Raw genomic sequence first — 15099 nt, 5'->3', positions numbered from 1 at the left:
GTAATTGTAACTTTAAGAGTTAAACTGTTAGAAAGTTTTTTGGTCATTCCTTTGCAGTAAGAAAATAGACTGCCAAGGGATTGCTTAGTCCTTTGATACACTGTTTTAACTGTTTTTAACCTTTTTCACAAATGCCTGATTGATTCCAACCCTGATTCACGAATGTGATTGGTGCAGTTTGGAATTTAATCAGGCTCTGTACAACAGGTTAACATCCTTTGACTAAGTGCCTGGCGGCACAAAACGCGTAAGGACACGCCCCCTTCTTACCTCCTTACCTGTGTGCATGGTTGTATTCACATGAACTGATTCTGGATTAAACTATCCTATTTTATTTGCAAATACGAATATTGTGCTGCCTTTTTTGTTCTATCGTTTACCCCAGGGACGGCTTGGTCCTCACCCAGTGCCTGCACCTTTCCGTAACACTGTAAGCTCTCACCTTTTTTCACATGAATACTTCGCTTGCAATTTTTACAGCACTGGAAGTCTCTACTTGGTGTCTGTAACACTAACCCGACAGGTTCGCCTGAAGCTACGCCTCTCACCATATACATATACATATATACACTTTTTTAGCCCTTCCCAGTCCAATACTTTGAAATATGCAATATAATTTGTAATCAATTTTAATATGCTTTAATGTATTTTGTATAGAAATACTTAACATTTATATGTTCTTCACTTCAGTAAATATATATTCCTATATATATATATCTATATCTGTATATATATATATATGTATTTATATATATATATATGTACTATACTGTGTGTGTGTATATATATATATATATATATATATATATATATATATATATATATATATATATATATATATATATACATTATGTATCTATACACAGTATATATATACATATACTGTATATATATATATATATATATATATATATATATAAAACATTTATTTTAATTTATATTTTTACATATAGATATTTAGGTATAGATATGTATTTTGCAAACATATATACAAATATATAGTAATATAGGCAGGCGTGTCAGAGGTATCAACTGTTTGTGTGTTAAATGTGAAAGGTCAACAAGAGCAAGTTATCATAATAGCTTTTACAAGTACATTGAAGTCCCCTAAAGTCCAAGGAAAGTGCACAAATCTCTAACTCAGTTATTTTGCACAGAGATTATAAAATCTTAATTATTTATATTTTAGAGTTTTGCTGTTAAAAGCCACTTGTTTTTTGTTTACATAGATGCACAGTTAAATACGCATTTTATTTAGAATTGGAGAGCATATTGTTTACAGGACCCATGGGCATCCACAGAAAATGCTCCATACACATAGGGCCAGAATACAAGTAGAGCGCTATTAACGCTCCCGCTGGAGCATTAACTGTGCTAGAAATAAGCTTTTTGCGCTTGTGTTATGAGTTGAAAGTAAACTGTTTTCGATCGCTATTAATGCCAATACATATGTATGTATTTTCCCCTATATGATACATTGTGATATATTGTGATATTGTAAGAAGTTAACAGAAGTAGACAGGTAATACATTGAGCCCTCCATGATTGGCTAACTGACCCTATTTAATGCATAATAATATTTAGAATCACTCACCTCTGATGAAGCGCAAGTGGGACTGCGCAAAACATATTAGGTGTTTGTAAACCCTATTTGATTGTTGGTATACACCAATAAACTTGGATATTGTTTGAGCACTTTACTCGCTTGGAGCAGTTTTTTTTCCCTTTATATGTATGTATAAGTTATATGTGTGTATATGTTTATATGTGTGTAAATATGTATTTATATGTGTATATGTATTTACAGACATATATACACATATAAACATATAAATACATATGTATATATATATATATATATATATATATATATATATATATGCTATGGAGCCCTTTACAGTTAAGTAGATGTAAACATGTAAAAGCATATTAATAGAATATTCATTTTTAATAGGTATTGGATACTGTTAATATTTTACAATGTTCTTTACATAGTGGAATGTGTTCTATGTATTTATAAATAGATATTCCTATATATATCTGTATATATTTATACCTATATATAATCATCTATAAATATATAGGTATAGATATATATTTTACCAAAACACCATCAGATATATGTAGAATATGTATTTATGAATAAATAGAAGATATTCTGCTATGTGAATAACATTGGAATGTGAAATATTCATATATTCATGTCAGGATAGCGCACTTGTGATTATGCAATCGGGTTTGAGCGAGAGTAGGGTGTTAGTTTTTTCCCCATTTTTCTTGCTCCTTTGACTTCTATGAGGGAATACGTTTATGCGTGCGCAATATCCTGTTTGACTTTTTGTGCGCATTGGGTTAACACTGGTGCGAAAACAGTTTACTTTCAACTTGAAATAGGATAATAGGAACGCTATAATAGGGTAATAGGAACGCTTCCCGACGTGCGTAAAAAAGCTTACTTCTATCTGAGTTAGTGCAGGAGCGTTAAATACTGCATCACTTGTATTCTGGCCCTTAGTGTTTTTTTCATGTGTATGAAGGCTGCTGCATTCTCTGAAATGTTGACGTTGAAAGCTAATGTGTATATTCATATTGGGAAACAATAATATATTTACATTAAAAAAGCATAAAAATACTTGTTTTATACTGAGGTATTTATGCTTATTGGCTAACCGAGACAGTAACCTTCTAGAGATATAAAAATTGTATTTTGTTTTGCACAGGAACATCTGTTTATCTTTCAGTTACTTAACCATTCTTAATTTGAATTATTCTACTTATTAATTTATATTGATTTTCCTGACCAATTTGTAGGAACTCCAAAAAGATATGCAAGCTGGAGCCAGTGAGTTGGCAGAGATTGTAAAAAACACTGAGAAATTCCTCAAGGAACATGGGAACAAGCTATCACAAGAAGACCGAGCTCTTGTTGAACAGAAATTAAAGGAGGCAAAAACCAAGTTTGAGCTTCTCACCAAAAAAGCAGAAGAATCCAAAAAAGAGCTGGAAAAGGCGGTTACAACTGCAATCAAGCAAGAAACAGAGAAGGTTAATCAGTTTTCATGTTTAGCACTTCTATGCTATGCTGTCTGTTATGTGTATGAAAGTGCCCTGACTACACATAGAGGCCGAGTTATCAAATGTCTTGCAGACCTGATCTACAATGCGGATCAGGTCCGCAAGACATCGCTAAATGCAGAGAGCATTACGCTCTCCGTATTCAGCATTGCACCAGCAGCTCACAAGAGCTGCTGGTGCAACACCGCCCCCTGCAGACTCGCGGCCAATGGGTCGCCAGCAGGGGGGTGTCAATCAAACCGATCGTGCTCAGAGCAGGCGGACAGGGTTATGGAGCAGCGGTCTTTGTGACCGCTGCTCCATAACTTGTGTTTCTGGCGAGTCTGAAGACTCGCCAGAAACACGGGGCGTCAAGCTCCATACGGAGCTTGACCCTGAGTGTTCGCTGAAAGCTGTTTAAATGGATACGGAAACTAACAGGAAGTGCCTGTTTGTGCTCAAGTACCATTTGCTTACAGGCTAATAAGGGAAGCCCTAGTGGACAGGCACTCACCTCCACTATTATTAAAAATAAAAGTAGCCTTTCCTTAGTGCAGGAAATATCTGTTTAAAAAATGTAATTGATTTTTTTAGTTTTTATTTTGCACATTGTGAGCTATCCTGACCTCTTGCGCAGTCTTGCACTTGTTTTAGTGCTTTACAAAAATGTTTGGAATGATGCAGTCATCAGGAGCTTTATCTCCCAAGCAATTCATATGAATAGGAGCATGCTCCCGGGTGCAGAGACTGAGGCAGTACTGAGCATGTGCAAAGTGCTTCACTCTGTCACTCCCCATGTCATCAAGCACTGACGACTCCAGCAGCACAGCCTCTGTTTGCCTATTTCAGATAAAGAAGTCCCAGAGTGGAGGGAAAATAGAAATAATGTTAATTTTAAATATGAAAAATCAAATCATGCATGCATTTTAGGCATACAGTTCTGTTTTCTAAATAAAATGGAGGTTGTGCACGTATTTTCATTTTTTTAAGCAGCGTATAGACAGTCTTTTTTTTTTAAAAATGCACTGATAACCCACAATAAAATTAAATATAGCATTAGATATAAAATGAATAGACCATGAGATAAATTAAACCTTTTTGTAGAAATCAAGCTAATTTAAATCCATGTCTTCTTCTCATGGAAGTGGTACTAGTGTTTTCCTTTAGATAGAAGATAAGAGGCATCAGTAGCTAGTGCTGAGTTAATCTCCACACCCTGGGACATTTTAAGGCCTACACATTCTGTTCCTTTTTTTGAATTGGGGTTTTTTATTATTAAGAAAATATGTTTGATTGTTGTGGGATATTGTTTTGGGCAGGGGTTAGAACAGAAAACTGAGAGTGCTGCATATTACCCATAGATTTCTTGACCAATGAGCTGTCATTTTTTGTGTACAACCCAATCATACATTGTGCATGGCGGTTTTGTCAAACAACATAGGATATTGTACACATTTAATAACATTTTTGTGCAATTGTTTCTATTGTTTTGTTTTTTATTACATTTATATTTTTTCTTTAGTCGGCCGCTGTAGAGCAGTTGGAAGAAAGTAAAAATAAAATTGAGGGCCTGTTGGACTGGCTGTCGAATGTAGACAAAGAGGCAGAAAATGGCAACCAAGTGCTGAAACCAGAAATCCACCAAAATGGAACACATCGCAAAGACAGCAGCCTAAAGGGCTTACTTAGTGAAGAGGTCAATGGGAACTTGATAGAGCTGGACAGGAAAAAATCCAGTGTGCTTGTATGTGAAGAACCTAAGGAAGAGGCTTTAAGCAGCCAGTACCAGAAAGTCAAGGTACTAGATCTTTATGTCAAAGTCTTTTCATCTCTGCTCAGATATACAAATGAGCTACACCAAATATATTCATTTATTATTACAGATACTGGCAAAATAAAGCGTTCCTAACAAAATAGATAAGTCTATAAAGTGCATTGACTTTATTAAATGTAATAATGCTGAAGTTTTTAAAGTTTTAAGTAATAAAAAAAATGAAGTTAGACTGGTCTGCTTAAGAGCTAACAGAGGCAGGGCAGGGTACAGAGGCACAAACAGTATAGCGACAGGAATGACAGACAGCGGTGTGCCAGCTTTCTTAGACAGATTGTTCAGTCGCCCTGCACAAGAGTTATAAGCAATACTGCATTATATCAAAGTCTGATTGGTCCTGCAATTGCCTCTGCTGGGGCACCTCCTCAAGGCCGCCTGACAGTCCAACCCTTTAGTTTATCCATGCCTACTTTACTGAGGCAGAGTGACTTTATTCGCTGAACAGCTCAGCCAATGAGGAGAGCCAGAATTAGAGAAAACTGGTGATGTTTTTAATCGTAAGTAGCTTGTCAGCAGAGCAAGCAACAATAACGCAAGTAAGGGAGCATGAGTGCATATTGTGGGCACTCAAGGGTTAAATAACCTCTGCAATAGTGTTTTATATGTCAGTGCTGTTTTAACCCCATGTTTGCTTTTTTTGGATAAATTATTTTCTTTACTATTACCAATTTTCTTATAAATTATATTTATTTGTAAGATGCTAATTTAAACAAGTGATATAGGTTTACATCTTAATGAAAAATCTATATAAATGAGTATTCCAGTTAACACTGGAAACATCTAATTAACCTGTTAAAATATTTGTACACATTTCTTTAGGCTCAACATGAAAAAATAGTATCACAGCACCAGGCCGTTATCATTGCTACACAATCAGCGCAAGCTTTACTGGAAAAGCAAGGCCGCTACCTCTCCCCCGAAGAAAAAGACAAATTACAAAACGATATAGCAGCACTAAAAGCCCAGTATGAAATGACTTTAGGCGACTCAGAGAGAAAGATGAAGTTGATACAAACTGTGCAAGAAGAATTTGAGAAATTTACAGAAGATTGCAATGAGTTTGAAAATTGGCTTAAAGAGTCAAAGGAGGAACTTGAAGATTTAGAAACGGGAAGTGCAGATTTTTCAGACATCATGACCAGGTTACAAAGGCAGAAAAGCTTTTCAGAGGATGTGATCTCTCACAAGGGAGACTTGCGCTACATCACTATATCAGGACAGAGAGTGCTGGATGCAGCAAGGTCGGGCAGTAAAGATGATATCACAGAAGACAACAACAACATTAACACCCTGGAGACGTGTAAACTGGTCCAAAAGAAACTGGATACAGCATCTGAACATTTCAAATCCCTTCATTCCCAGGTACAACAGACTATGCTTGATAAAATTCTCATTAAATAAATATTAAAATCAAAATTAAGCTATTGATTCAGATATAGCATACAATTAAAAAAATTTCTACGATCAAATAAAACATTTCAAGGGGCATGAAAGCCTACATTTTTCTTTTAGCATTCAGAAAGAGTATACAATTTAAAGGGACATAAACTAGTTGGGATAGAGACAAAATATAATAATATGTACTTGAATGACTTTACCTGCAAATTTATACTGCAGTGCCTCACCTTTAACCCTTTCTTTTTAGTTTCTGGATTGTAAAGCTCTAACTCCCCCCACACATTTCCTTTTATGGCTGTATCTATATCTATTGTTGTTTTGGTAGAATGCAAAAGTGAATAGGGATTATCTGCTGGAGCATGCCTAGAAGCTGTGAACTCAGATGAATTACAATGCCTGTGTCTAAACACTGATAAGAGGGGTGGAGTTGGCTGTGTTGAAGAAAAAAGCACAACATGAAACAACTGGTCCAAATGTAAAAGATTATTATTGTACAATTAAGCAAGATTACAAGAGAGTGACAAGCATGTCATCACTATACAGTAATACAAAGCTGACGCCCAACATCAGATAAGAACAGTGTCTTTTATAGCCTTAATTATTCCATGTGCTGTGCTGTGAACCAATCCAGGATCTTCACACGTAGGCAACTTGTGGTCTTCTTGGGTGTTTTACTTAGCTTCTAGGAGTTTATATTTTTGCACGCACAACACAAATAGCTGAACTGACAAGAAAGTGTATTGTTTTAAAACTACAAACATCAATTTAATATAAAGCATAGGGGAAATGACAGAATTTAGTATTTTTCTCTATTAGCTGCTCCAGGCAGCTTAGCTATGTATTTCATTTTGCTTATTTTTGAAAATTATTTTAAAATACAATTTTTTATGCAAACTATTTTTAATTAATTAGCCCTTTTAGGATATACACAGATCTCAAGCTGTTTTATGTCCCTTTAAAGACAACTTTCCAATTTACTTCTATTATGATATTTGCTTCATTTCCTGGTATCCATTGCTGAATGAGCCACAATGCACTACTGAGAGTTTGCTGAACACATTGGTAAGCCAATGACAAGAGACATTTATGTGCAGCCACCAATCAGCAGTGAGCTCCCACTAGTGCACATCAGGCTAGCTAGGTATGCTTTTCAAAAAGGATGCCAAAAGAACAAAGCAAGTTAGCTAATAGAACTAAATTGGAAAGTTGTTTAAAATTGAATATTCTGTCTGAATAATGAAAGACTTTACTTCTCTTTATGAGGGCATACTTAGAGAGGCTCAGTAGCATGCATGTGTCTTGAGCACTAAATATATAGCATTATTATGGTACATTGTTGCAACTCCTGCTTAGATGTGTGCAGAGATTGAAAGTAAATTGGAACTTTTTTTTATTAAAATATTGTACTCTCCTTCTGAATCATGAAAGTTTGATTTTGATTTACATGGTCCTAAAATGTTGTAAATGATACAGACAACTAAAACAAAAGTGAAAGACAATAGGAAATTGAATGTGTACATGGTGCCGATATACTGCTAAGCAGAGAACACCAAGAACCCCCCCCCATAAATATATGATTCTGATGTGACTATCTATTCTGTATATTAGATTTGGAAATAACTATAACTGGTTGTCTACAGTTCATCACATTAAATAATTGTATATTACATTAATAAAACAGTTATCTTCCGTGTTTCATTTTTTTACTAGTGCAATGTCTTTGGAAATAATCTGAAGGATTTAGTTGATAAATACCAGCATTATCAAGAAGCATCTTCAGGGCTGCTGGCTGGCTTGCAAGCTTCTGAGGCTGCAGTTAACAAGCGGCTTACAGAGGCCATTGCTGTGGATGCCAAAAATCTGCAAAGACAACTGGAAGATTCAAAGGTATGTTCTACAGTTGTTCTTTTACGTAATTGGTTAAAAAGCATATTCTTTACCTATTTGACATGTTAAACACAAAATGTAGTTTCTAAAAGTTATGCTAGCAATAATCTATAATCAGTTTATTCATAGAAATAATAGAAATAATAGATACAGGCATACCTCATCTGCCATACTTTGACAAGGATCTCTTGTCTGACCCTATCTTTGACAGGATCATTGGATTTACAAATACAATCCGGGGTGCCACCAATGAACTTAGTCCCTGTATGATCTTTGCCATTTGTTTTTAACAGATTTTTTATATTCCATATATATATATATATATATATATATATATATATATATATATATATATATATATATATATATATATATATATATATATATATATATATATATATATATATATAATATAATATATACTAGGTGATAAGCCTGGCCAGAGGGCAGTCAATTTTTTTAAAAATACACCCCCCCAAGCTAATTTTACAAAAAATAAAAAATATAAAATTACAGAAAAAATAAAGAAAGCTATCCAAAATAAAACATTTAAACCTAAATTAATACCCCTATAAAAAAAAATCCCCCCCAAAATAAAAACACCCCCTAATCTAATACTAAGCTACCAATAGCACTTAAAGGGGCCTTTTGCAGGGCATTGCCTTAAGTTAAACAGCGCTTTTACATTTAAAAAATACTAAGTCCCCCTTACAGTATAAACCCCCCACCCACCAAACCCCCCCAAAATAAAAAACCTAACACTAAAAAACCTAAACTACCCATTGCCCCTAAAGGGGCATTTGTATGGGCATTGCCCTTAAAAGGATATTCAGCTCTTTTACTGCCCTTAAAAGGGCAATCAGCTCTTTTACAACCCAAAAAAACCTAATCTAGAAAAAAAAGCCACCCCAAAAAATAAAAGCCTAAAGGCTGTGACACACTGCAGCGGAGCGGCGCACAGCATGTAGATGCGGCTGTGCGTACTCAGTGTGTCCTGCCTTTTCATCTCTAAGCACTCTGCCGAGTCAGGTCGCGTAGCATAGCACTCAGAGATTAAATATTTGAACTTCAGAAGCGATGCGACGCAGTGCAAAGCAGATGCATTGCCTTGTGCCACATCACTTTCAGTGTGTCACAGCCTTTAGACTAAGCCTGAAATAGATACTCAACGTTCCTGAAGTCTGGCGGGGAAGATCTTCTTCCAGGTGGCTCCATCATCTTCTATCTTTATCCGGAGCAAGGCAACACAGAGCGGAGGTGCAGGGCGGTCTTCCCCGATGTGCGGATCCGGAGCGGTGGTACTCAGCGGTAGTTCTCAGTGGCGGTCTTCAGCTGTGGCGATTCTCAGTGGCGTGGAGGCTTCTCTTCATCCGATGCCGCTGAAGACCGCCGCTGCATCATGGAAGCCAGCTCCGCACCTCCACTCTGTGCCGCCTTCGCTCCGGATGAAGATACAAGTTGATGGAGCCGCCTGGAAGAATACCTTCTCCGCCGGACTTCAGGAACAGTGAGTACCTATTTGGCGGTTAGATTGAGACTTTTTATTTTGTTTTATTTTTAAGATTAGGGATTAATGGGCTTGTAAAATAGCTGAATGTCCTTTTAAGGACAGTAAAAGAGCTGAATGCCCATACAAATGCTTCTTTAGGGGCAATGGGTAGTTTAGGTTTTTTTAGTGTTAGGTTTTTTTATTTTGGGGGGTTTGCTGGGAGGGGGGGTTTACTGGTGGGGGGGGTTATTGGTATCTTAGTTTAGAAAAAGGAAAAAAAGGAAAAAAAAGAGGGCGCCAATAGTGTGATAATGTTTGGTTCACAGCAGATAATAAAACACAAATTTTGCGCTTACCAAAACAAGTTGCACTGAACTCTGACCAGTGCTGTATCGCCTGCTGGCACTTTACTCAGCGGCCAGTACACTGTGTATAGGCATGTATCCTCCAGGTGTTCCGTGGATTCAACTCAAGGATGTATATACCTTAGAAAGTAGAGAGGAGACTCCACATAGTGTAATATGTTTTTTCAAAAAGATGGAGGAAACATGTATTATGCTTACCAAAGGAATTGGCACTGTTCTGTGACCAGTGCGATCTCGCCTGCTAGCACCTTATACAGCGGCTAGTATACTGTGTGTTGGTTTGTCCTCTCTGTAAAAGGTCTGTAGTTTTAGCCGTGTACGTTACTTAGTAATAAAATGTCTGTTATATTGTAACAACCAGATGTATAATGGTTGTTACTATTTGAGTAATTAAGGTAGTCTGTGACTTAACGGCACTAACATAAAATTGAATAAAATTTGGACAGCTTCCAGGTAAAATTTAAAAGGCTTTAATGACGCGTTTCTAAACCAGCTACGGGTCGTTTCATCAGATATAAAGCAGATCTGCTTTATACTGGGATTCTACAGTTTGTATCTTAGTTTAGTTTAGATTAGGGGGTGTTTTTTTTATTTTGGGAGGCTTTTTTTATGGGGATTAGGATAATTTTTTTTATTTTTAATAATTTTGTTTATTTTTTTGTGTAATTTAGACTTTTTTTTATTTTTTGTAATTTTAGAAAAAAAAAAAGTAATTTGAAGTGATGGTAAATTCTCGAGCATAAAGTCACATATTATGAAATCTCCTGTGTTAATTAGCATATCGATCTGCTTTTAGCATTAAAAAGTCCAATTTACCTTTAATAATTAAAGGGACACTGAACCCAACTTTTTTCTTTCGTGATTCAGATAGAGCATGAAATTTTAAGCAACTTTCTAATTTACTCCTATTATCAAATTTGTTTCATTCTCTTGGTATCTTTATTTGAAATGCCAGAATGTAAGGTTAGATGCCGGCCAATTTTTAGTGAACAACTTGGGTTGTCCTTGCTGATTGGTGGATAAATTCATCCACCAATAAAAACGTGCTGTCCATAGTCCTGAATGAAAAAAAAAAGGTTAGATGCCTTCTTTTTCAAATAAAGATAGCAAGAGATCGAATAAAAATTGATAATAGGAGTAAATTAAAAAGTTGGTTAAAATTGCATGCTCTATCTAAATCAGGAAAGAAAAAAATTGGGTTCAGTGTCCCTTTAAGGATTTTCACTGTCACTGTTTACTGTTTTAGATGCACAAACAACGTAGCGAGTTGCGCAGTACTTCTTGCAGTCAGAGTTACAAGCACAGGAGCGTACTGTCAATACTTTACATGGGGCGCATCGTGAGGCTCTGATTGGCTAAAACAACTGCCAGTCAAACAAGCCAGAGAGAAATTATGTGACAGAGGCTGCGTTAAAGCAGTTAACACAGCCGGAGAAAAACCTTAATTATTAAAGGTAGATTGGACTTTTCAATGCTAAAAGCAGATTGATTTGCTAGTTAGCATCCCTTTTTTGTTAAACACCTTATACATATATCTTTGAGCCCTTATAACTTTAAAAAATCATTTTTATTAGATAGTGTTATATGTTGTTTTTAATGCTACTTGTCCCCTTACTCTTTACATAAGCTTTCAAGTTGTGCTAACCTGATGAGTGCAAATTGTGATTGCGCATGAGCGAACACATTTATTTTGAACCTGTAATATGCTTTCTATTTCGAACACGCGCAAAAGGCCGATAAAAGCCAATATTGCTCACACACACCAAATCAGTACATTTTTTTTCAATACTAAACCTTCATTTTATATTAAAGTGAAGGTAAAGTTACCTTGTTATGATTCTGGAATAATATTAGTTGCCCAAAATGAATATGAGTTTAATTCATTATTTTTTTTTTAAATCTCATTATTAAATAATTACTCACCGTTTTTACTTACATTTTCTTGGTCCGCAAAATCAACCCGTTTTTTTTTTATCCTGGTTTGGTCACGTTTTTTTCAGAGCCTATTGAAAATCTGGCCGTTAGGCGGCCGTCTATCTATGTCACCCGCCTACATGATGATGTGTGCATGCGCAAAGATTTTTTTCTACTGCTCTGAATCTACACGCGCTCCCGTTTTGCGCATGCCTATTTGTCTGATTATGGAATTCCCATACTACATCATAGGCTTGCTAAAGACGGCTTAAAAACGGAAAGGAGGCGGTAACCAAGGACGCATTAGGAAGGGAGCACCAGGGGAGTCTGAGAAGCAGAGAGCATGAGGGGAGAGACATCTACACAAGTAAGAGTCTAGTAAAGATGAGAGTGAGAGTACGGGGGATGGAAACGGGCAGGCGGGAGACATGAGGAGTGGGAGAGGATTAGAGGTATATGTTAGATAGATAAATATCCAGAATGCAGCTCCTCTCTTTCATGCACAACATAGTAATGAATGAAAATTGTAATTCATTCAATACTAAATAACGCATGTGCTTTGGGTAAAAGAGTATCCGATTATCGCATGCGCGGTAGGGAGAGAATCGCAGAGTCGTGGATGCACAGTTCATCGCTCTATACGTCACTGCCTTGAAAATAAGGAAATAGCTGTAGGGAGGAGTCAAGATTGCAACGGTAGGCAATAAAATATATGTTTTTATTCGTAAATCTCACAAAAATTGAGGATAAAAATGTAGCAATCAGCTGATTGAAATAAAGACTAATTATTTAGTGTATTTCAGTAGTTCAAACTTTACCTTCACTTTAAATATGTATAAATATACAGTAAGTTAAAAAATGCTTTATATTGATATATATTTTCATGTTTTTGTCATGCATATTTTCAAGTGTTAACACTTTACGTCAGGTCTCCAAAAATGCAAACATTTTTAGCAGTATTTTGTGTTGCACTCAAGCACCATTTGTAATATAAACACTAATAGCGCTCTGTGCACTGTCCATTAAACGTATGGAGCAAGCTAAACAATGTTGTTCATGTTAATTTTCTCAAGTTAACATTTTTACCGTCTTTTTTTTATATCAGATTGCACTATACTTTGCTCAAAGCATAGCCCACCCTACATAATTGATTAAAAGTAATGTATGCACATACATTTATTTTAAGTACATTGTTTTCTGTTTGTTATTTATCATTTTACTACATTACGAATGTTCACATAACTCTGTATCAAGTCAGAGCAAATCTTAAGTAAGGTCACAAAACAAAAAGAATAACTGTTATTTCTCCTCTTCAGCAAAAAGTTATCAAAAAAACAAACAGGTTTTTAATGTACACTGATGGATATAGAAATCATGGTGCCACTTATATGAATCTAATATCTTTTCATACATAGTTTATCCTGTTCATTTTTACCAGTGGCGTCACTAGGGTGCGGGGGGTGTGGGCCACACCTGGGTGACACCCTCCAGGGGGTGACACCAAAAAAAAAATTTTTTTTTTTTTTTTTAATTTTCAAAGAAATACAATGTTGAGATGCATAGATTTTTTTATTAGAGGGGCTGGCATTTGTGGGCATTTGTGAACATTGGTGGGACTGGGGAAGTTGTAGACACACAATTTTTTTGCCCCTTGAGCCAGTGCTGCAATTTCAACAAATAGTTTTCCCGGCTGCTTTTGCTTGTTTGTACTTTGCTTCTCCCCTGCCCAATTTCTCTATGAATGTTGTGGGCATGCCGTGGGGCTTGCAAAGTTGTGCTGCTAGCCTAAACCTGCCTGCCTATCTGTGCTCACTGCTCAGTGACATGTGGAGCAATGGAGTCATGGAGGCTGTGCACTGACAGACTTGGAACAGAGTCAGAGAGCAGAATTTTCATAGTTAGCGCGCCTAAACCTTTTCTTCAGTGATTTATTTTAGAGTGCTCTGTTTATCTTTCATTTGATGCTCTGCTGAGCCAGGGAGCAGCTCTAGGCATGAGCTTTATAATTAATGCAGTGCAGTTTACATATTTTGTATGTGTGTGTCTGAGTTTTTGTGTGTGTGTGTGTCTCAGTGTTTTTGTGTGTATGTTTTTGTGTGTGTGTCTGAGTGTGTTTCCGAGTGTTTGTGTGTGCATCTGAGTATGTTTTTAAGTGTGTCTGAGTGTTTGTATGTGTGTGTGCCTGTGTTTTTGTGTGTGTCTGCTTTCTGGGGGGGGTGACTCCATAACTTACCGCACCGGGTGACACCAACCCTAGTGACGCCACTGATTTTTACTGTGGCACATATCTGGTTAATTTCTCTATGGCACACTTTACTTGACACACTTCCATTTGGCACTGTTACAGTGTATTATTTCATTATGTACTTAATGTTCTGTTATGATATATTTCAGCAACAAATGTTATCATGAAGTATTTTATTTATAATGTTTCACTGTGACACTTTATCTGTCACAGTTGAAGTTTTGTTTTTAAAGCTGTATAATTCACTCGACACATTCTCTCTCTGTGCTATAATATTTACCTTCTCTAGATCAGCAGCACCAGGGCTAATGGATTTAGAAGGGCAAGCTGTGGAGTATCACACTTCATCTAAGTACCCTCAGAGGTGTGTGTACCACAGCCTGACAAGTGACAACCTAAGATTGACTTAAAGGGCCATGGAATTGATGCAGCATAGATGTAAAAAGATGTCAAGAAAATATCACCTGAACATCTCTGTGTAAAAAAGAAAGATATTCTACCTCAAAATGTGCCAAGTATTCAAACCCCATTGCAAAGGACTTTAAGCAGCAAATCAGTATGTCTGTCCCAGGACAGGCAAGGGAGTGAGCTTTGTGCACACTCATGTTATTTCCCTATTTAGTTTAAGGAAGTTTACTATGAAATCTCATGAGAGTTAAGTCAAATCTCATGAGATCACAGTAAAAGAGTTCATGACCTCAGAACGGTTTATGCTAATTGGCTGCAGTTCCTTTCTTAATTTTTTAAAAAAAAGTTTTTACCTGCAGCTGGGCAGTAACTGCAGTATAACTTTTTATACTCTGGTGAGCTGAGGAAATTGTGAGGTAAAATATCTTCCTTTTTTACATAGAGATGCTCAGGTGATATTTTCCTGTCAGCTTTTTACAGTTATGCTGCATTACTTTCAAGTGATTTA

The 15099-nt window shown here is 36.3% G+C and overlaps 1 protein-coding gene across 1 annotated transcript in view; it reads left to right on the top strand.

Annotated features, from left to right (window-relative positions):
• Window positions 1-15099, top strand: part of LOC128656482 (dystonin-like) — a 958955-nt gene that overhangs the window by 670810 nt on the left and 273046 nt on the right. The window contains 4 exon segments of the mRNA XM_053710402.1: window positions 2812-3045; window positions 4577-4852; window positions 5705-6247; window positions 7994-8170. Of these exon segments, the coding sequence (XP_053566377.1) occupies window positions 2812-3045; window positions 4577-4852; window positions 5705-6247; window positions 7994-8170 (1230 nt within the window).

This window comes from Bombina bombina, chromosome 4 (genome assembly GCF_027579735.1).
Source record: "Bombina bombina isolate aBomBom1 chromosome 4, aBomBom1.pri, whole genome shotgun sequence".
Taxonomy (NCBI): Eukaryota; Metazoa; Chordata; class Amphibia; order Anura; family Bombinatoridae; genus Bombina; species Bombina bombina.
The sequence above is the reverse complement of the archived record's forward strand: the minus strand, read 5'-3'. Positions and strand labels throughout refer to the sequence as shown.